This window comes from Pygocentrus nattereri, chromosome 16 (genome assembly GCF_015220715.1).
Source record: "Pygocentrus nattereri isolate fPygNat1 chromosome 16, fPygNat1.pri, whole genome shotgun sequence".
In the NCBI taxonomy this organism is placed as follows: Eukaryota; Metazoa; Chordata; class Actinopteri; order Characiformes; family Serrasalmidae; genus Pygocentrus; species Pygocentrus nattereri.
The window spans coordinates 672138-695513 of record NC_051226.1 but is presented as its reverse complement, the minus strand read 5'-3'; the positions used below and the strand labels follow the sequence as shown (position 1 = coordinate 695513).

The window sequence follows — 23376 nt, the reverse complement described above, 5'->3', positions numbered from 1 at the left end:
CGGCCACAGCTACAGACAGCTGCTTCAACAATGGAGGAGCGGAACATGGCCCATTCTGAGTCAATGTCCCCCACCTCCCCTGATATCTGGTCACCTTTATTCAATCCTCTATATATGTCTTTTTCAGTTCTCCCCATATTCCATATTCAATTCTCTACATGTCTTTTTCAATTCTCCCCATATTCCATATTAAATTCTCTATATATACTTTCTCAATTCTCCCCATATTCCATATTCAATTCTCTACATGTACCTTTTTCAATTCTCCTAATGTTCCTTTTATCAATTCTCCCTATAATCCTTTTTTGCAGTTCTTCCCATATTCCTTCTCTTCGTTCCCTCGTTCCTTTCGCTTGCTGAACTGTCCGTCCTACAGAAACCTGCTGCTGCTCTACAGATGAAGAGCAGGACCCTCAGCGCTGCTGTAGCGACTGTCACTCACCCATCAGGCGTGTGACAGCAGCCTCGTGTTAGAGATGAGGAAGTCGTATTCTTGCGTAAGGCCTTACATAATGTGCAGAGAAGAGCTGCGCAGTACTTTGTGTTGGAGATGCGTGTCCTGCTGAACACAGGCTGAAAACAAACAAGCAGATCTAGCAGGTTTAGGGGTTTGGAGCTCTGGAGAAATCAACCAGCAGCAATCTAACATATACATAATATATACACATACACTGCTCACTGTATACATGAATATATGATATATACACTCATGGATAATATATGTGTATGCTGATCAACTGCATATACTACATGTGGGTGTATATATATATATAGTATGTGTGTGTATACACTGATTGTATATATGATATATATGAAATATATACACTCATTGTATATGAACACTCATATACTTGACTATATATGCGCTCACTGGTCGGTGGTTGGACGCTGACACTGCGCTCACTCAGTGGAAATCGTGATGTTCTTGTTCGGGTTCTGCGTTCACACAATTAAAATAGTGCTACAGAATCTCTGAAGGTGATCAAAACTTTAATCCACAAATCTCCCTGTAGATCAAATATGAGCAGGTGATCAACTGTGATTAATCACGTTAACTGATCGCAACTCATTATTTCAGTCACTTCACAGCCCTAATCAATACGTGTGTCTGTGTGATGAATGGTGAGAGCTCTGAGGCGGTTCTGCAGGGTTCCAGATGTTTACAGCCCCAAGAACGTTTCTGTACCAGCAGTTCCACCTGTCACTGAAACCCTTCCCCTCTCTCTCCCTCTCTCCCTCTCTCTCCCTCTCTCCCTCTCTCTCTCTCTCTCTCTCTCTCTCTCTCCCTCTCTCTCTCTCTCTCTCTAACTCTCTCTCTCTCTCTGTCTCTCCCTCTCTCTCCCTCTCTCTCTCTCTCTCCCTCTCTCTCTCTCTCTCTCTAACTCTCTCTCTCTCTCTCTGTCTCTCCCTCTCTCTCTCTCTCTCGTTCTTTTATACTCTCTCTCTCTACCACTCTTCCTTTTTCACTCTCTCTCTATTTTTCTTTCTCTTTTTTACTCTTTGTCTTTCACTCATTCCTCTCCCTCTCTCTCTCTCTCTCTCTCTCTCTAACTCTCTCTTGTTCTTTTATACTGTCTCTCTACCACTCTTCCTTTTTCATTCTGTTCCTTTTCAATCTGTTTATTTTTCTCTTTCTCTCTTTTACTCTTTCTCTTTCACTCATTCCTCTCACTCCCTCTTTTTCTCTCTCTAATCCTATCTCCTTCTCGTTTTCTTTCTCTCTTTCACTTTCTCATTCTCTCTCTCCCTCTGTTTACTGTTAGTGCATTAAACAGCTGCTGTGATGGTGTAAGTGGTGGAGGAGACATAGGGGGAAGGTGGGTAGATCAGGGAGACAGAGAGAGAGATAGAGAGAGACAGAGAGAGAGAGGGAGAGAGAGGGAGAGAGAGAGAGGGAGAGAGAGAGAGAGCTAGAGAGGGAGAGACAGAGAGAGACAGAGAGAGAGAGGGAGAGAGAGAGAGACAGAGAGAGAGAGACAGAGAGAGACAGAGAGAGAGAGGGAGAGAGAGATAGAGAGAGAGAGAGAGAGACAGAGAGAGAGAGGGAGAGAGAGGGAGAGAGAGAGAGACAGAGAGAGAGAGACAGAGAGAGAGAGGGAGAGAGAGAGGGGGGGGGGGGGGAGGGGGGACACGGCTCAGATCTGGACAGGATGGACGTCTTCAAAGACTCAGTCCGCGGGTTTCTCCTGACTCGGTGGGTGAGAGTCTGAGAGCTTCTAGTGTGACAGACGCAGAGCTGTGCAGCACTCGGAGCCGGAGAACAGCTGCTGAGGGACTGAGTGGAGAACACAGGCCGAGTACCCGATGATGCGTCTGGGTGTGAACTGCGACGTACGTTCCTGTAATCCGCCCAGTTTTTCTGTTTTTCTTACTTTTAAATGGTTTATAAAGCTCAAAATGTGGCTCCTAACAACCACCTGGAAGAGCCGGTCGACCCCAAAACTGCCCCATCAGATAAACAGCCCTGAAAGCTTTCGCAGCATTAAACGCTGAAAAAGCTCATATCATATTTACTTACTGATACTTCTGTGCAAATACATACTTAAAAATGGTTCTTTCAGGGTTCTTTAATAAAGGCAATGGTTCTAATTAAAACCATGGGTTCTGTTTAGAACAATTTCATGCTCTAATGGTTCTTTGCATTGTGGAATGGTTCTTCAGACTGATGGAGAATGTGTTGTATTTGTTTCTATATAGAACTTTTCCAGACTCTAATAATAGAACAACCTTATTGTGGTGCTATATGGAACCACATACAACACATTCTCCATCAATCTGAAGAACCATTTCACCAGTCAAAGAACCATTTAAGCATAATATGACTCACAACAGAGCCCATGGTTCTAAATGACCATTGGTCTCTGAGTTTTCCAGTGTTGAGGTGTGTTGCAGCTACAAGTGTACTCACCACACTATTCCCTGAGCCCCAGAACCGATGGGCTTGAGGTTCTGGTACCGTTTGAGAACCGTGAAGGTGGAATCTCCTACTTCCACGCTGTAGAACTGGTTGTCCACTTTGCTCTTGCTCATGTTGTAATGCTTGGCGATGTAAGACACATCAACTTGTTTACCAAACCCCTGGGAGAACACAAGAGGAACGTCTGATGAGCTTCACTGAGCGTTATGAGAGAATTTCAACATCACAAAGCAGTTCATCACAAACCGACTCGTTAGGCCTCGTGATTAAGCGGCCGGTGCGTTGATTAGGAGAACGTTTAGCACAAAATCTCAAAAGTGTCAGGATTGATAACAAAGAAATACGAAACAGAACGTTCTTCAGCCTTGAGGAAGACTAGGATGCACATATGTGAGGCAGAGCTGGGCGATACGGCAGAACGTCACTTCACCACACCTCAGGAATTTTCATACAACACAAAATAAGTCGCAGTATTCATTTTTTCTGATATCTAATCAAAGGAAGGCCACAATTTTAAAAATACACTAGAAAATTGTTCTTCAAGGGTTCCTTAGCAAAGAAAATGGTTCTGTATAACCAAAAACAAGCTTGGCATGGTAACCATCTACAGCACATTCTCAGTCACTCTAAAGAACCCATGATTCCATATAGAATTATTTTCATTACTGAATTTTATTCATTAAAACTATTAATTAATTATTTGTATTCAGTGTTTTACACACTGTGCTGCACTGAATCCAGTTAAACAGGACTAATCAGACTGTCTGATCAAATACACTCACTATTTTGCCAAAAGTATTCGGTCATCTGGCTTCACACACACACGAACTTGAGTGACAGCCCATTCTTATTCCATAGGGTTTAATATGATGTCGGCCCACCCTTTGCAGCTATAACAGCTTCAACTCTTCTGGGAAGGCTTTCCACAAGGGTTAGGAGTGTTTATGGGAATTTCTGACCGTTCTTCCAGAAGCACATTTGTGAGGTGAGACACTGATGTTGGACGAGAAGGCCTGGCTCACAGTCTCCACTCTAATTCATCCCAAAGGTGTTCTATGGGGTTGAGGTCAGGACTCTGTGGGAACAGTTTGGGGACGGCCCCTTCCTGTTCCAACATGACTGAGCACCAGTGCACAAAGCAGGTCCATAAAGACGTGGATGAACCAGTTTGGTGTGGAAGAACTTGACTGGCCTGCACAAAGTTGGGAGCAGGAAATTGTCCAAAATCTCTTGGTGCTGAAGCTTTAAGAGTTCCTTTCACTGGAACTAAGGGGCCGAGCCCAACTCCTGAAAAACACCCCCACACCATGATCCCCCCTCCACCAAACTTTACACTCGGCACAATGCAGTCAGACAAGTACCGTCTCCTGGCAACCGCCAAACCCAGACTCGTCCATTGGATTTCCAGATGGAGAAGCGTGATTGGTCACTCCAGAGAACACGTCTCCACTGCTCTAGAGTCCAGTGGTGGCGCTTTACTCCACTGCATTCCACGCTTTGCATTGCGCTTGGTGATGTAAGGCTTGGATGCAGCTGCTCGGCCATGGAAACCCATTCCATGAAGCTCTCTACGCTGTTCTTGAGCTGATCTGAAGGCCACATGAAGTTTGGAGGTCTGTAGTGATTGACTCTGCAGAAAGTCGGTGACCTCTGCGCACTATGCCCCTCAGCATCCGCTGACCGCTCTGTCATTTTACGTGGCCGACCACTTCGTGGCTGAGTTGCTGTCGTTCCCAATCACTTCCACTTTGTTATAATCCCACTGACAGTGGACTGTGGAATATTTAGTAGTGAGGAAATTTCACGACTGGACTTGCTGCACAGGTGGCGTCCGATCACGGTACCACGCTGGTATTCACTGAGCTCCTGAGAGCGACCCATTCTTTCACTAATGTCTGTAGAAGCAGTCTGCAGGCCGAGGGGCTCGGCTTTATACACCTGTGGCCATGGAAGTGACTGGAACACCTGAATTCAGTGATCTGGATGGGGGAGTGAAGACTTTTGGAGATATTGTGTACTTTAAGTGTTTTAAAGCAATGATAATATTTATAATATCCTCAGAAAAGCACACTGAGACATACTGCGATGTAATTTATCACGATAATTATATACTGTCATATTGCCCAGCTCTGCAGGAGATGAACAGGTATATATGTGAGGACTCGGAGTGATGAGACGTTAGTAAACACAGCAGAAACACAAACAACAGTACATTCAGATCAACCCTGGTTGAGATAAGAGTGGACAATACGGTAAAAATATAACATTATGATACTTAAAGATATTTCACAATTGTATTTTGGAGGTCTGTGCATAAGTTGGTCCTTTTTACCAAAAAAATTGAAAAAAATGGAAAATTTTCATTAAATAAAAGCTTTTGTGAAAACATGGCTGTGGACAAAAAAACCTCTCTGTACACATTTGGGCCTCAGCCTTCAAGGACAGTCACGATACAGATTCCCAAATATCAAAGTTACATGCAACACCACAAAAACAAACACCTAAAAAACAAACACCTAAAAAACAAACAGCTATATCAATACCAAATAATATTCTACGCATGTTATTTATAGACTGGAATGTCCGTAATTTCATTTTTTATATTGGTAGAACTGAGAGGCGCCTGCAAGATCACTTGGCAGAACATGGAGGTATTTTGAGTGTTCATGGTTCCGTATAGAACCACTTTATTTACCAAAGAACCCCTGGAGAACCATAGTTTTTAAGAATGGAAAGGAAATAGAGAACAGAAACGTAACCAAAGGGAGACTTTTTGGACTTACAAGTCAGAACTGACTGTTTTCTCTGCTTTTCAGTCGGTTTTATAGGCCTATATTGAGATTGGCGCCCTCTGGAGTCCAGTTTAGAGATACTGCTCTAGGTCTTTTGCATAAATCTGGTATTGATATCCGTGTTTGTTTTCTGTATATCTCAGTCATCAGGCAGTGAATTCAGAACCATCTCATGTAGGAACTTTCTGTGAGCTTTTAAAGGGGGGTGTCTGGTTCCCATCACCACCACTGTGAACGGTTCAGTAAGTTTATCTAGAACAGAGTTTCACACCAAACAGCTCTGAACGGCTCTGAACCGCTCTGAACGGCTCTGAACCGCTCTGAACGGCTCTGAACCACTCTGAACGGCTCAGAATGGCTCTGAACCGCTCTGAACCGCTCTGAACGGTTCTGAACGGCTCTGAACGGCTCTGAACTGCTCAGAATGGCTCTGAACCACTCTGAACCGCTCTGAACGGTTCTGAACCGCTCTGAACGGTTCTGAACGGCTCTGAACGGCTTTGAACCGCTCTGAACGGCTCTGATTACATCTTAACCAGTTAATTATAGAGGAAATTTGAAAGATCAGTTCCCCTTTAAGGTGTTTCCATGAGTCACGGTTCGTCTCAGTAGCTTTGATCTTAAGAACAGATCCACTCGATTTTGAAGATAAAGCTGGCACTGATGTTTATGGGACTTAATCTGAGCAGCTATTTACACAGGAAGAGGAACAACCTCACCATCAGCAGCAACAGGCTCACACAGGCTATTTACTCAGCACTCAGACTGCAGTTCAGCCTAAATGTAATGTCAACAAGAGAGAGAGGGAAAGAGACAGAGGGGGAAAGAGAGAGGGAAAGAGAGAGGGGAAGAGAAGAAGAGAGGGAAACAGAGAGAGGGAAAGAGAGAGGGGAAGAGAAGAAGAGAGGGAAACAGAGAGAGGGAAAGAGAAGAAGAGAGGGAAACAGAGAGACAGAGAGGGAAAGAGAGGGAAAGAGAGAGGGGAAGAGAAGAAGAGAGGGAAACAGAGAGAGGGGAAGAGAAGAAGAGAGGGAAACAGAGAGAAAGAGAGGGAAAGAGAGAGGGGAAGAGAAGAAGAGAGGGAAAGAGAGAGGGAAAGAGAGAGGGAAAGAGAGAGGGGAAGAGAAGAAGAGAGGGAAACAGAGAGAAAGAGAGGGAAAGAGAGAGGGAAGAGAAGAAGAGAGGGAAACAGAGACAGAGAGGGAAAGAGAGAGGGAAAGAGAAGAAGAGAGGGAAACAGAGAGACAGAGAGGGAAAGAGAGAGGGAAAGAGAAGAAGAGAGGGAAACAGAGAGACAGAGAGGGGGAAAGAGAGAGGGAAAGAGAGAGGGGAAGAGAATAAGATAGGGAAACAGAGGCAGAGAGGGAAAGAGAGAGGGAAAGAGAAGGAAACAGAGAGACAGAGAGAGGGAAAGAGAAGGAAACAGAGAGACAGAGAGGGAAACAGAGAGACAGAGAGGGAAAGAGTGAGAGAGCAGAGAGAAAGAGAGTTTTATCAAAATGCTCTGTCTGATAACAGCTGCTATAATTATTTAAAAAATGATTCAGACTGCAGGTGAATCGGATGTGTTTCTCAGATCAGATCTTTTGAGAAAACTGTCTGGACCCTGATTACACCTGGTCACTTCATGCATCTTGAGTATCAGGATTACTGTCTGGAGGCTCAAACCACTGCAGGAGGTAAACTGAGATGCATTTGAGTCACATGTCACAGCAGCGTTAACATATCCATCTCTCCAAGACACATTCAGCAATCAAAACTCTTCCCATTACAACCGAAACCTCTCCCATTACAATCAAAACTCTTCCCAGTACAACCGAAACCTCTCCCATTACAACCGAAACCTCTCCCATTACAATCAAAACTCTTCCCAGTACAACCGAAACCTCTCCCATTACAACCGAAACCTCTCCCATTACAATCAAAACTCTTCCCAGTACAACCGAAACCTCTCCCATTACAATCAAAACTCTTCCCAGTACAACCAAAACCTCTCCCATTACAACCGAAACCTCTCCCATTACAATCAAAACTCTTCCCAGTACAATTGAAACCTCTCCCATTACAATCAAAACTATTCCCAGTACAACCGAAACCTCTCCCATTACAATCAAAACTCTTCCCAGTACAACCGAAACCTCTCCCATTACAACCGAAACCTCTCCCATTACAATCAAAACTCTTCCCAGTACAATTGAAACCTCTCCCATTACAATCAAAACTCTTCCCATTACAACCGAAACCTCTCCCATTACAATCAAAACTCTTCATAGTACAACCGAAACCTCTCCCATTACAACCGAAACCTCTCCCATTACAATCAAAACTCTTCCCAGTACAATTGAAACCTCTCCCATTACAATCAAAACTCTTCCCAGTACAACCGAAACCTCTCCCATTACAACCGAAACCTCTCCCATTACAATCAAAACTCTTCCCAGTACAATTGAAACCTCTCCCATTACAATCAAAACTCTTCCCATTACAACCGAAACCTCTCCCATTACAATCAAAACTCTTCATAGTACAACCGAAACCTCTCCCATTACAACCGAAACCTCTCCCATTACAATCAAAACTCTTCCCATTACAACCGAAACCTCTCCCATTACAATCAAAACTCTTCCCAGTACAACCAAAACCTCTCCCATTACAACCGAAACCTCTCCCATTACAATCAAAACTCTTCCCAGTACAATTGAAACCTCTCCCATTACAATCAAAACTATTCCCAGTACAACCGAAACCTCTCCCATTACAATCAAAACTCTTCCCAGTACAACCGAAACCTCTCCCATTACAACCGAAACCTCTCCCATTACAACCGAAACCTCTCCCATTACAATCAAAACTCTTCCCAGTACAATTGAAACCTCCCCCATTACAATCAAAACTCTTCCCAGTACAACCGAAACCTCTCCCATTACAACCGAAACCTCTCCCATTACAATCAAAACTCTTCCCAGTACAATTGAAACCTCTCCCATTACAATCAAAACTCTTCCCATTACAACCGAAACCTCTCCCATTACAATCAAAACTCTTCCCAGTACAACCGAAAGCTCTCCCATTACAACCGAAACCTCTCCCATTACAATCAAAACTCTTCCCAGTACAATTGAAACCTCTCCCATTACAATCAAAACTCTTCCCAGTACAACCGAAACCTCTCCCATTACAATCAAAACTCTTCCCAGTACAATTGAAACCTCTCCCATTACAATCAAAACTCTTCCCAGTACAACCGAAACCTCTCCCATTACAACCAAAACCTCTCCCATTACAATCAAAACTCTTCCCATTACAACCGAAACCTCTCCCATTACAATCAAAACTCTTCCCATTACAACCGAAACTTCTCCCATTGCAATCAAAACTCTTCCCAGTACAACCGAAACCTCTCCCATTACAACCGAAACCTCTCCCATTACAATCAAAACTCTTCCCAGTACAATTGAAACCTCTCCCATTACAATCAAAACTCTTCCCATTACAACCGAAACCTCTCCCATTACAATCAAAACTCTTCTCAGTACAACCGAAACCTCTCCCATTACAACCGAAACCTCTCCCATTACAATCAAAACTCTTCCCAGTACAATTGAAACCTCTCCCATTACAATCAAAACTCTTCCCAGTACAACCGAAACCTCTCCCATTACAATCAAAACTCTTCCCAGTACAATTGAAACCTCTCCCATTACAATCAAAACTCTTCCCAGTACAACCGAAACCTCTCCCATTACAACCGAAACCTCTCCCATTACAATCAAAACTCTTCCCATTACAACCGAAACCTCTCCCATTACAATCAAAACTCTTCCCATTACAACCGAAACTTCTCCCATTGCAATCAAAACTCTTCCCAGTACAACCGAAACCTCTCCCATTACAATCAAAACTCTTCCCAGTACAACCGAAACCTCTCCCATTACAACCGAAACCTCTCCCATTACAATCAAAACTCTTCCCAGTACAACCGAAACCTCTCCCATTACAACCGAAACCTCTCCCATTACAATCAAAACTCTTCCCATTACAACCAAAACTTCTCCCATTACAATCAAAACTCTTCCCAGTACAACCGAAACCTCTCCCATTACAATCAAAACTCTTCCCAGTACAACCGAAACCTCTCCCATTACAACCGAAACCTCCCCCATTACAATCAAAACTTCCCATTACAACCGAAACCTCTCCCATTACAATCAAAACTCTTCCCAGTACAACCAAAACCTCTCCCATTACAACCAAAACCTCTCCCAGTACAATCAAAACTCTTCCCAGTACAACCGAAACCTCTCCCATTACAACCAAAACCTCTCCCAGTACAAACAAAACTCTTCCCAGTACAACCAGAACCTCTTCCAGTACAACCGAATGTCCTCTCGGTACAACCAAAACCTCTCCCATTACAACCGAAACCTCTCCCATTACAATCAAAACTCTTCCCATTACAACCGAAACCTCTCCCATTACAATCAAAACTCTTCCCATTACAACCGAAACTTCTCCCATTGCAATCAAAACTCTTCCCAGTACAACCGAAACCTCTCCCATTACAACCGAAACCTCTCCCATTACAATCAAAACTCTTCCCAGTACAATTGAAACCTCTCCCATTACAATCAAAACTCTTCCCATTACAACCGAAACCTCTCCCATTACAATCAAAACTCTTCCCAGTACAACCGAAACCTCTCCCATTACAACCGAAACCTCTCCCATTACAATCAAAACTCTTCCCAGTACAATTGAAACCTCTCCCATTACAATCAAAACTCTTCCCAGTACAACCGAAACCTCTCCCATTACAATCAAAACTCTTCCCAGTACAATTGAAACCTCTCCCATTACAATCAAAACTCTTCCCAGTACAACCGAAACCTCTCCCATGACAACCGAAACCTCTCCCATTACAATCAAAACTCTTCCCAGTACAACCGAAACCTCTCCCATTACAACCGAAACCTCTCCCATTACAATCAAAACTCTTCCCAGTACAACCGAAACCTCTCCCATTACAACCGAAACCTCTCCCATTACAATCAAAACTCTTCCCATTACAACCGAAACCTCTCCCATTACAATCAAAACTCTTCCCAGTACAACCAAAACCTCTCCCATTACAACCGAAACCTCTCCCATTACAATCAAAACTCTTCCCAGTACAATTGAAACCTCTCCCATTACAATCAAAACTATTCCCAGTACAACCGAAACCTCTCCCATTACAATCAAAACTCTTCCCAGTACAACCGAAACCTCTCCCATTACAACCGAAACCTCTCCCATTACAATCAAAACTCTTCCCAGTACAATTGAAACCTCTCCCATTACAATCAAAACTCTTCCCATTACAACCGAAACCTCTCCCATTACAATCAAAACTCTTCATAGTACAACCGAAACCTCTCCCATTACAACCGAAACCTCTCCCATTACAATCAAAACTCTTCCCAGTACAATTGAAACCTCTCCCATTACAATCAAAACTCTTCCCAGTACAACCGAAACCTCTCCCATTACAACCGAAACCTCTCCCATTACAATCAAAACTCTTCCCAGTACAATTGAAACCTCTCCCATTACAATCAAAACTCTTCCCATTACAACCGAAACCTCTCCCATTACAATCAAAACTCTTCATAGTACAACCGAAACCTCTCCCATTACAACCGAAACCTCTCCCATTACAATCAAAACTCTTCCCAGTACAATTGAAACCTCTCCCATTACAATCAAAACTCTTCCCAGTACAACCGAAACCTCTCCCATTACAACCGAAACCTCTCCCATTACAATCAAAACTCTTCCCATTACAACCGAAACCTCTCCCATTACAATCAAAACTCTTCCCAGTACAACCAAAACCTCTCCCATTACAACCGAAACCTCTCCCATTACAATCAAAACTCTTCCCAGTACAATTGAAACCTCTCCCATTACAATCAAAACTATTCCCAGTACAACCGAAACCTCTCCCATTACAATCAAAACTCTTCCCAGTACAACCGAAACCTCTCCCATTACAACCGAAACCTCTCCCATTACAACCGAAACCTCTCCCATTACAATCAAAACTCTTCCCAGTACAATTGAAACCTCCCCCATTACAATCAAAACTCTTCCCAGTACAACCGAAACCTCTCCCATTACAACCGAAACCTCTCCCATTACAATCAAAACTCTTCCCAGTACAATTGAAACCTCTCCCATTACAATCAAAACTCTTCCCATTACAACCGAAACCTCTCCCATTACAATCAAAACTCTTCCCAGTACAACCGAAACCTCTCCCATTACAACCGAAACCTCTCCCATTACAATCAAAACTCTTCCCAGTACAATTGAAACCTCTCCCATTACAATCAAAACTCTTCCCAGTACAACCGAAACCTCTCCCATTACAATCAAAACTCTTCCCAGTACAATTGAAACCTCTCCCATTACAATCAAAACTCTTCCCAGTACAACCGAAACCTCTCCCATTACAACCAAAACCTCTCCCATTACAATCAAAACTCTTCCCATTACAACCGAAACCTCTCCCATTACAATCAAAACTCTTCCCATTACAACCGAAACTTCTCCCATTGCAATCAAAACTCTTCCCAGTACAACCGAAACCTCTCCCATTACAACCGAAACCTCTCCCATTACAATCAAAACTCTTCCCAGTACAATTGAAACCTCTCCCATTACAATCAAAACTCTTCCCATTACAACCGAAACCTCTCCCATTACAATCAAAACTCTTCTCAGTACAACCGAAACCTCTCCCATTACAACCGAAACCTCTCCCATTACAATCAAAACTCTTCCCAGTACAATTGAAACCTCTCCCATTACAATCAAAACTCTTCCCAGTACAACCGAAACCTCTCCCATTACAACCGAAACCTCTCCCATTACAATCAAAACTCTTCCCAGTACAATTGAAACCTCTCCCATTACAATCAAAACTCTTCCCAGTACAACCGAAACCTCTCCCATTACAACCGAAACCTCTCCCATTACAATCAAAACTCTTCCCATTACAACCGAAACCTCTCCCATTACAATCAAAACTCTTCCCATTACAACCGAAACTTCTCCCATTACAATCAAAACTCTTCCCAGTACAACCGAAACCTCTCCCATTACAATCAAAACTCTTCCCAGTACAACCGAAACCTCTCCCATTACAACCGAAACCTCTCCCATTACAATCAAAACTCTTCCCAGTACAACCGAAACCTCTCCCATTACAACCGAAACCTCTCCCATTACAATCAAAACTCTTCCCATTACAACCAAAACTTCTCCCATTACAATCAAAACTCTTCCCAGTACAACCGAAACCTCTCCCATTACAATCAAAACTCTTCCCAGTACAACCGAAACCTCTCCCATTACAACCGAAACCTCCCCCATTACAATCAAAACTTCCCATTACAACCGAAACCTCTCCCATTACAATCAAAACTCTTCCCAGTACAACCAAAACCTCTCCCATTACAACCAAAACCTCTCCCAGTACAATCAAAACTCTTCCCAGTACAACCGAAACCTCTCCCATTACAACCAAAACCTCTCCCAGTACAAACAAAACTCTTCCCAGTACAACCAGAACCTCTTCCAGTACAACCGAATGTCCTCTCGGTACAACCAGAACCTCTTCCAGTACAACCGAATGTCCTCTCGGTACAACCAAAACCTCTCCCATTACAACCGAAACCTCTCCCATTACAATCAAAACTCTTCCCATTACAACCGAAACCTCTCCCATTACAATCAAAACTCTTCCCATTACAACCGAAACTTCTCCCATTGCAATCAAAACTCTTCCCAGTACAACCGAAACCTCTCCCATTACAACCGAAACCTCTCCCATTACAATCAAAACTCTTCCCAGTACAATTGAAACCTCTCCCATTACAATCAAAACTCTTCCCATTACAACCGAAACCTCTCCCATTACGATCAAAACTCTTCCCAGTACAACCGAAACCTCTCCCATTACAACCGAAACCTCTCCCATTACAATCAAAACTCTTCCCAGTACAATTGAAACCTCTCCCATTACAATCAAAACTCTTCCCAGTACAACCGAAACCTCTCCCATTACAATCAAAACTCTTCCCAGTACAATTGAAACCTCTCCCATTACAATCAAAACTCTTCCCAGTACAACCGAAACCTCTCCCATTACAACCGAAACCTCTCCCATTACAATCAAAACTCTTCCCATTACAACCGAAACCTCTCCCATTACAATCAAAACTCTTCCCATTACAACCGAAACTTCTCCCATTGCAATCAAAACTCTTCCCAGTACAACCGAAACCTCTCCCATTACAATCAAAACTCTTCCCAGTACAACCGAAACCTCTCCCATTACAACCGAAACCTCTCCCATTACAATCAAAACTCTTCCCAGTACAACCGAAACCTCTCCCATTACAACCGAAACCTCTCCCATTACAATCAAAACTCTTCCCATTACAACCAAAACTTCTCCCATTACAATCAAAACTCTTCCCAGTACAACCGAAACCTCTCCCATTACAATCAAAACTCTTCCCAGTACAACCGAAACCTCTCCCATTACAACCGAAACCTCCCCCATTACAATCAAAACTTCCCATTACAACCGAAACCTCTCCCATTACAATCAAAACTCTTCCCAGTACAACCAAAACCTCTCCCATTACAACCAAAACCTCTCCCAGTACAATCAAAACTCTTCCCAGTACAACCGAAACCTCTCCCATTACAACCAAAACCTCTCCCAGTACAACCAAAACTCTTCCCAGTACAACCGAAACCTCTCCCATTACAACCAAAACCTCTCCCAGTACAACCAAAACTCTTCCCAGTACAACCAGAACCTCTTCCAGTACAACCGAATGTCCTCTCGGTACAACCAGAACCTCTTCCAGTACAACTGAATGACCAAACTCGAGCAGCTGGAATATTGTAGCAAATATGTGCCAGTGTGCTCTAATCTAATACCAACACGTGTTCCGGCCTCACAGTGACGTCAGCACTCAGACCTTTTTTATAAACCTGATCATCAGACATATCAGATTAATTTAAACAGAGCTACTCTATGAGCACTAAACCTTTTCAGTGAGTTTTCTTCATTAAAATGTATCATCCAGAAAATTCAAGAAGCCAAGGTGTCCCCAAACTTCTGACAGACAGGCAGAGCTCAACGAAGCACATGAGAGAAATGTAGACCACCATACAGAAGAACACGGCTTCAGTCTTGATTTCAGCGTGATCTCTGGTGTGGAGTAGGTCCTACGTCCCCCCGCAGAAGCTAGAAAAGAACCGACATGAATAGCAAGCAGCGATTGGCCTGAGAACCAGAGGCTAAATATAACACATGCGCATGAAATATAGATAAACTAGGGGGGTTTGATGCAGACCTGAGCAAAGAGGCCATCCAGCTTTCAGAAGCTCCACCTCAGGCAGACTGGAATGAGCAGGTAATATTTGTACATTAATTTCTGTGTCTTCAGATGTTTAACATGCCTGTAAGTGCTGGTGCTGAACGCTAGTTATTCATCTGCCTGACATGACACAAGATGCACTGAAACATGATCTGGAACATGAATATTTATGAGGTGCCTTTTCATCAGCTCATCTGAAGAGGGTTCTGGGTTAATGCTGATCCAAACGTTGCTATAAACATTATCTCTAAAACTGCCGCCATCTGTTCACATGGTAAGGTTAGCTGACCTGCTAATGCTGCTTATGTGCCGGGTTTGTTAGTAACTCATCTGACGATTGGCCCACGATTACGACGCGGTGACCAGCAGCCGTTAAATCAGAACCTTGAAGGACAGCAGAGACAAGGGTCAAAAGGTCATTCACTATCCACTATGAATTACTGAGTAACTACAATGAATTATTCAGTTACTATTAGGGATTACTTAGTATGTGATTTAAATTGTTTAGCAACTGCTATGAATTACTGAGTATCTGCTACGAATCATTCAGTGTCTACTATGGATTATTTAGTGTCTACTATGAATTATTTAGTGTCTACTATGAATTATTCAGTATCTGCTACGAATCATTCAGTATCTACTATGAATTATTTAGTGTCTACTATGAATTTTTCAGTCTACTATGAATCATTCAGTGTCTACTATGAATCATTCAGTATCTACTATGAATTATTCAGTGTCTACTATGAATTACTGAGTATCTGCTACGAATCATTCAGTGTCTACTATGAATTATTCAGTATCTACTATGAATTATTTAGTGTCTACTATGAATTATTCAGTATCTACTACGAATCATTCAGTGTCTACTATGAATTATTCAGTATCTACTATGAATTATTTAGTGTCTACTATGAATTATTCAGTATCTACTACGAATCATTCAGTGTCTACTATGAATTATTCAGTATCTACTATGAATTATTTAGTGTCTACTATGAATTATTCAGTATCTACTACGAATCATTCAGTATCTACTATGAATTATTCAGTGTCTACTATGAATTATTCAGTATCTACTATGGATTATTCAGCATCTATTATGAATTACTTAGTGTCTACTATGAATTATTCAGTATCTACTATGAATTATTTAGTGTCTACTATGAATTATTCAGTATCTACTACGAATTATTCAGTATCTACTATGAATTATTCAGTGTCTACTATGAATTATTCAGTATCTACTATGAATCATTCAGTGTCTACTATGAATTATTCAGTATCTATTATGAATTATTCAGTATCTATTATGAATTATTTAGTATCTACTATGAATTATTCAGTATCTACTATGGATTATTCAGCATCTATTATGAATTACTTAGTGTCTACTATGAATTATTCAGTATCTACTACGAATCATTCAGTGTCTACTATGAATTATTCAGTATCTACTACGAATCATTCAGTGTCTACTATGAATTATTCAGTATCTACTATGAATTATTCAGTGTCTACTATGAATTATTCAGTATCTACTATGAATCATTCAGTGTCTACTATGAATTATTCAGTATCTATTATGAATTATTCAGTATCTATTATGAATTATTTAGTATCTACTATGAATTATTCAGTATCTACTATGGATTATTCAGCATCTATTATGAATTACTTAGTGTCTACTATGAATTATTCAGTATCTACTATGAATTATTTAGTATCTACTATGAATTATTCAGTATCTACTATGAATCATTCAGTGTCTACTATGAATTATTCAGTATCTACTATGGATTATTCAGTATCTACTATGAATCATTCAGTGTCTACTATGAATTATTCAGTATCTACTATGGATTATTCAGTATCTACTATGAATTATTCAGTATCTACTATGGATTATTCAGTATCTACTATGGATTATTTAGTATCTACTATGAATTATTCAGTATCTACTATGAATTATTTAGTATCTACTATGAATTATTCAGTATCTACTATGAATTATTCAGTATCTACTATGGATTATTCAGTATCTACTATAAATTATTCAGTATCTATTATGAATTATTCAGTGTCTACTATGAATTATTTAGTATCTACTACGAATTATTCAGTATCTACTATGAATTATTCAGTGTCTACTATGAATTATTCAGTATCTACTATGAATCATTCAGTGTCTACTATGAATTATTCAGTATCTATTATGAATTATTCAGTATCTATTATGAATTATTTAGTATCTACTATGAATTATTCAGTATCTACTATGGATTATTCAGCATCTATTATGAATTACTTAGTGTCTACTATGAATTATTCAGTATCTACTACGAATCATTCAGTGTCTACTATGAATTATTCAGTATCTACTACGAATCATTCAGTGTCTACTATGAATTATTCAGTATCTACTATGAATTATTCAGTGTCTACTATGAATTATTCAGTATCTACTATGAATCATTCAGTGTCTACTATGAATTATTCAGTATCTATTATGAATTATTCAGTATCTATTATGAATTATTTAGTATCTACTATGAATTATTCAGTATCTACTATGGATTATTCAGCATCTATTATGAATTACTTAGTGTCTACTATGAATTATTCAGTATCTACTATGAATTATTTAGTATCTACTATGAATTATTCAGTATCTACTATGAATCATTCAGTGTCTACTATGAATTATTCAGTATCTACTATGGATTATTCAGTATCTACTATGAATCATTCAGTGTCTACTATGAATTATTCAGTATCTACTATGGATTATTCAGTATCTACTATGAATTATTCAGTATCTACTATGGATTATTCAGTATCTACTATGGATTATTTAGTATCTACTATGAATTATTCAGTATCTACTATGAATTATTTAGTATCTACTATGAATTATTCAGTATCTACTATGAATTATTCAGTATCTACTATGGATTATTCAGTATCTACTATAAATTATTCAGTATCTATTATGAATTATTCAGTATCTACTGTCGGGACCAAAGAGCTCACCATCCTCTGACGATGTGGAAAAATGTTACTAATTAAATAAAATTAAATCAAAGTTTTGGTTTTAATCTGTTCTCTTATGTAAAAATGGGAAGTGGATTAAAAAGAATTGAGTTAAAGAAAAGCGAAGAGTCGATCTGGCAAAAAAGTCAGATGAAAAACCAAACCCCAGCCGCAGGTTCGGCTCCAAGGCGAGAAACGGCGTCTTTATTAGTGCTGATGTGACTAAAAGACCCTCGAAAGCCAAAAATGTGCAGACAATACAAACACATTACATCTTATACCCAAAGATGAGCGACCTCATCGCCCCCCCCGCGGGTGAGATCATCGCCCCGCCCATTTCTGATACATCCTGAAATCACCTTGGATACCAGTAGAACTGTTTTTTCTAGCTTTCTCAGGAACCCGTATTTCTCACCCAGCTCACGATGTTTTTAATGAATGTTCTATGCCTTGTTTTGTCAGGCCTCCCTGTCCTCCCTGTCCTCCCTGTCCTCCCTGTCCTCCCTGTCCTCCCTGGCCTCCCTGTCCTCCCTGTCCTCCCTGTGTCCGTGGTTTGTAACACTTTCTTATTAATTTGGCTCAAAGACCGGTTCTTACCAGCCCTTATCAGCCAGCCTCCCTATTCCCAGCTAACTTCTACTGTAAAGGCAGTGTTTCTCACTCTTTCTGACCTTCCAGGTGTTTTTCCTTCCACAATGGCTCCTTTCATTACACTTCCCTGCTTTGTGTTTGGAATAGAGTTCACGTTATCCCATATATGGAAATATCGGACTTGCTTTTCCGGTCCCTGTCTGCCTGCCTCAGTTAAATGCTTATAGGCCTGTATGTCTCAGTTTAGTGTCTTTAATCATTTCCAGCTTAATGATTATTACAAAACTTTTATTAAAATGTGATTTAAGGACATATTTCTTCAAAAACCTTCACACTACTATGAATCATTCAGTATCTACCATGAATTATTTACTAACTATTATGAATTATTTAGTATCTACTCTGGTTTTTTAGTAACTGCTATGAATTATGAATTATATGGCTAATTTATTTACTTAATTGCCACTGACAAGAACTGAATCTCCTTATTCAGTAGTGATGCATCAAGTCACAATCAGCTAATAAACATAAAAACTATAGGACATAATAAATAAAGCAAATACACTTTTATTAATGGTAAAATCTGCTTTCAGCAGAACCAAACTGAGCTGACATTAAACAACTTGTTTATACACTGGTTAACACAAACAGCTAATCAGCCAATCACATGGCCGCAGCTCACTGCATTAAGGCATGTAGAGGTGGTCAAGACGACCTGCTGAAGTGCAGACCGAGCATCAGAACGGGGAAGAAAGGGGATTTAAGGGGCTTTGAACGTGGCGTGGTTGTTGGTGCCAGATGGGCTGGTCTGAGTATTTCAGAAACTGCTGATCTGCTGGGATTTTCACGCTCAACCATCTCTAGGGTTTACAGAGAGCGGTCCGAAAAAGAGGAAATATCCAGTGAGCGGTCAGTTGTGTGGACGAAAATGCCTTGTTGATGTGAGAGGTCAGAGGAGAATGGGCAGACTGGTTCCAGATGATAGAAAGGCAACAGGAACTCAAATAACCAACCAACATCTCTGAGGAACGTTTCCAACACCTTGCTGAAAGTCTGACATGAAGAATTAAGGCAGTTCTGAAGGCAAAAGGGGGTCCAACTTTTACTAGCAAGGGGTACCTAATAAAGTGGCCGGTGAGTGTAGTAGAACCTTCGGTGGTCGTCAGGTTTCCTGTCGTCGTCTGTTCCGATTTAATGTTTTTTCCTCCTTGACAGTGAAAATTAACCCCCTTACTTTTTCTCGTGCAGAATGATAGATAAGATCATCCATTTGTCAGGATTAGGTTCTTAAACTTCTCACAACACAAAATCTTCAGCAGCACCAACTGATTCTTCTTCTTTCTACGTCTTCCAGCCGGAGCTACGGAGCCACCAAATTCAAGTATAAAAGCGTGAAAGGCGCCCCCTAGAGCCAGTGTTTGGTTTGTCCTCTCCAGCCTACTGTAGAAACCATGTGGACTCCACATGGCAGCTCTGTTGAAGAGGAGCTGCTCCGTATGTTGATGTGTTTAGGGCTCATTCTAAGATCTAAGAAAACACATTGATTGATAATTACAGCTGATTAAACACTAATAAATATGGCTTTGTTTATAATATTTCTTTTCTGCTAATAGAGGCCCCAAAATCTCACACACTGCACCTTTAAATCCGTCTCCAACGATGTGTCAGAATGTAAGAGCAAATCAGTTTAATGATAACGGTTTAAAGAATCAGCGGTTAAACGATGTCTGATGATGATTAAAAGCGGCGCTGCTCAGCACAGCCTGGGCACCAGATTCACAGGGTTTGTCTGAGGAACATTAGACGCCACATTTATAATCTCTGTTCATGTTGAGCACCAAAGACGCCGGAGAACTTCTCCACCACAGGTCTGATATCACCTGAGAACACGAGCTCAGCGGAACAGCAGGAGCGCGCTGGTTCTGTCTGTGCACTCAGTTTACAAATGATGAGAACACTCACAAACTGCAGACACAGAGCAGAACCAGTAACAGTGACCGAGTTCTCTGCGCTCGACGGCGCTGGACGTCACAGCGCTGTAGCCTAAATACTGTAGTCTGTCTAGCTAATTATACACTCACCGGCCACTTTATTCGTAAAAGGTTGGACCCCCTTTTGCCTTCAGAAATGCCTTAATTCTTCTTGTCAGACTTTCAACAAGGTGTTGGAAACGTTCCTCAGAGATTCTGGTTGGTTATTTGAGTTCCTGTTGTCTTTCTATCATCTGGAACCAGTCTGGCCATTCTCCTCTGACCTCTCACATCAACAAGGCGTTTTCGTCCACACAACTGACCGCTCACTGGATATTTCCTCTTTTTCTGACCGTTCTCTGTAAACCCTAGAGATGGTTGTGTGTGAAAATCCCAGCAGATCAGCAGTTTCTGAAATACTCAGACCAGCCCGTCTGGCACCAACAACCACGCCACGTTCAAAGCCCCTTAAATCCCCTTTCTCCCCCGTTCTGATGCTCGGTCTGCACTTCAGCAGGTCGTCTTGACCACCTCTACACGCCTAAATGCAGTGAGTTGCAGCCGTGTGATTGGCTGATCAGCTATTTGTGATAACAAGCAACTGCACAGGTGTACCTAATAAAGTGGCTGGTGAGTGTACACGCTTGGAAAGGGAGGGGTGAGGGAGGGGACTCAGCTGGGTGTAGTCGGGAACTTTTTACATGTTTTTTATCTTTTGTCTCAAAAGTTTTTTGACTTCTCTAAAAACCAAAACTACCTCTTTAGCCACTGATCTAAATGCATTCAAGGTCACAGTTGTTGAGTACATAACAAAAACCAAGACTATGACAAGACAAGATTGAACCTCAGCCCTATCAAGTTCTTCCTGAGCCCAAACCTGAACTAGTTTAACCCACAGCAGAGCTCAGTAACACTGAGATTAATAACCGATCACATTGATTTATCAGTCTACTCAGGCTTTAGCAGAGCTTAGTAACGTTGAGATTAATAACCGATCACATTGATTTATCAGTCTACTCAGACTTTAGCAGAGCTCAGTAACACTGAGATTAATAACTGATCACATTGATTTATCAGTCTACTCAGGCTTTAGCAGAGCTCAGTAACACTGAGATTAATAACTGATCACATTGGTTTATCAGTCTACTCAGACTTTAGCAGAGCTCAGTAACGCTGAGATTAATAACTGATCACATTGATTTATCAGTCTACTCAGACTTTAGCAGAGCTCAGTAACACTGAGATTAATAACTGATCACATTGATTTATCAGTCTACTCAGGCTTTAGCAGAGCTCAGTAACACTGAGATTAATAACTGATCACATTGGTTTATCAGTCTACTCAGACTTTAGCAGAGCTCAGTAACGCTGAGATTAATAACTGATCACATTGATTTATCAGTCTACTCAGGCTTTAGCAGAGCTCAGTAACACTGAGATTAATAACTGATCACATTGATTTATCAGTCTACTCAGGCTTTAGCAGAGCTTAGTAACGCTGAGATTAATAACTGATCACATTGATTTATCAGTCTACTCAGGCTTTAGCAGAGCTCAGTAACACTGAGATTAATAACCGATCACATTGATTTATCAGTCTACTCAGGCTTTAGCAGAGCTTAGTAACGTTGAGATTAATAACCGATCACATTGATTTATCAGTCTACTCAGACTTTAGCAGAGCTCAGTAACACTGAGATTAATAACTGATCACATTGATTTATCAGTCTACTCAGGCTTTAGCAGAGCTCAGTAACGCTGAGATTAATAACTGATCACATTGATTTATCAGTCTACTCAGGCTTTAGCAGAGCTCAGTAACACTGAGATTAATAACTGATCACATTGGTTTATCAGTCTACTCAGACTTTAGCAGAGCTCAGTAACGCTGAGATTAATAACTGATCACATTGATTTATCAGTCTACTCAGGCTTTAGCAGAGCTCAGTAACGCTGAGATTAATAACCGATCACATTGATTTATCAGTCTACTCAGGCTTTAGCAGAGCTCAGTAACACTGAGATTAATAACTGATCACATTGATTTATCAGTCTACTCAGGCTTTAGCAGAGCTTAGTAACGCTGAGATTAATAACTGATCACATTGATTTATCAGTCTACTCAGGCTTTAGCAGAGCTCAGTAACACTGAGATTAATAACCGATCACATTGATTTATCAGTCTACTCAGGCTTTAGCAGAGCTCAGTAACGCTGAGATTAATAACCGATCACATTGATTTATCAGTCTACTCAGGCTTTAGCAGAGCTCAGTAACACTGAGATTAATAACCGATCACATTGATTTATCAGTCTACTCAGGCTTTAGCAGAGCTCAGTAACGCTGAGATTAATAACTGATCACATTGATTTATCAGTCTACTCAGGCTTTAGCAGAGCTCAGTAACGCTGAGATTAATAACCGATCACATTGATTTATCAGTCTACTCAGGCTTTAGCAGAGCTCAGTAACGCTGAGATTAATAACCGATCACATTGATTTATCAGTCTACTCAGGCTTTAGCAGAGCTCAGTAACACTGAGATTAATAACTGATCACATTGATTTATCAGTCTACTCAGGCTTTAGCAGAGCTCAGTAACGCTGAGATTAATAACCGATCACATTGATTTA

The 23376-nt window shown here is 41.1% G+C and overlaps 1 protein-coding gene across 9 annotated transcripts in view; it reads right to left on the bottom strand.

Moving 5' to 3' along the window:
- Window positions 1–23376, bottom strand: part of mapk10 (mitogen-activated protein kinase 10) — a 163744-nt gene that overhangs the window by 71863 nt on the left and 68505 nt on the right. For all 9 annotated transcript variants that reach the window (XM_037546079.1, XM_037546086.1, XM_037546080.1 and 6 more), the window contains exon 3: window positions 2909–3078. In XM_037546079.1, the coding sequence (XP_037401976.1) occupies window positions 2909–3078 (170 nt within the window). The remainder of the gene's footprint in view (window positions 1–2908; window positions 3079–23376) is intronic.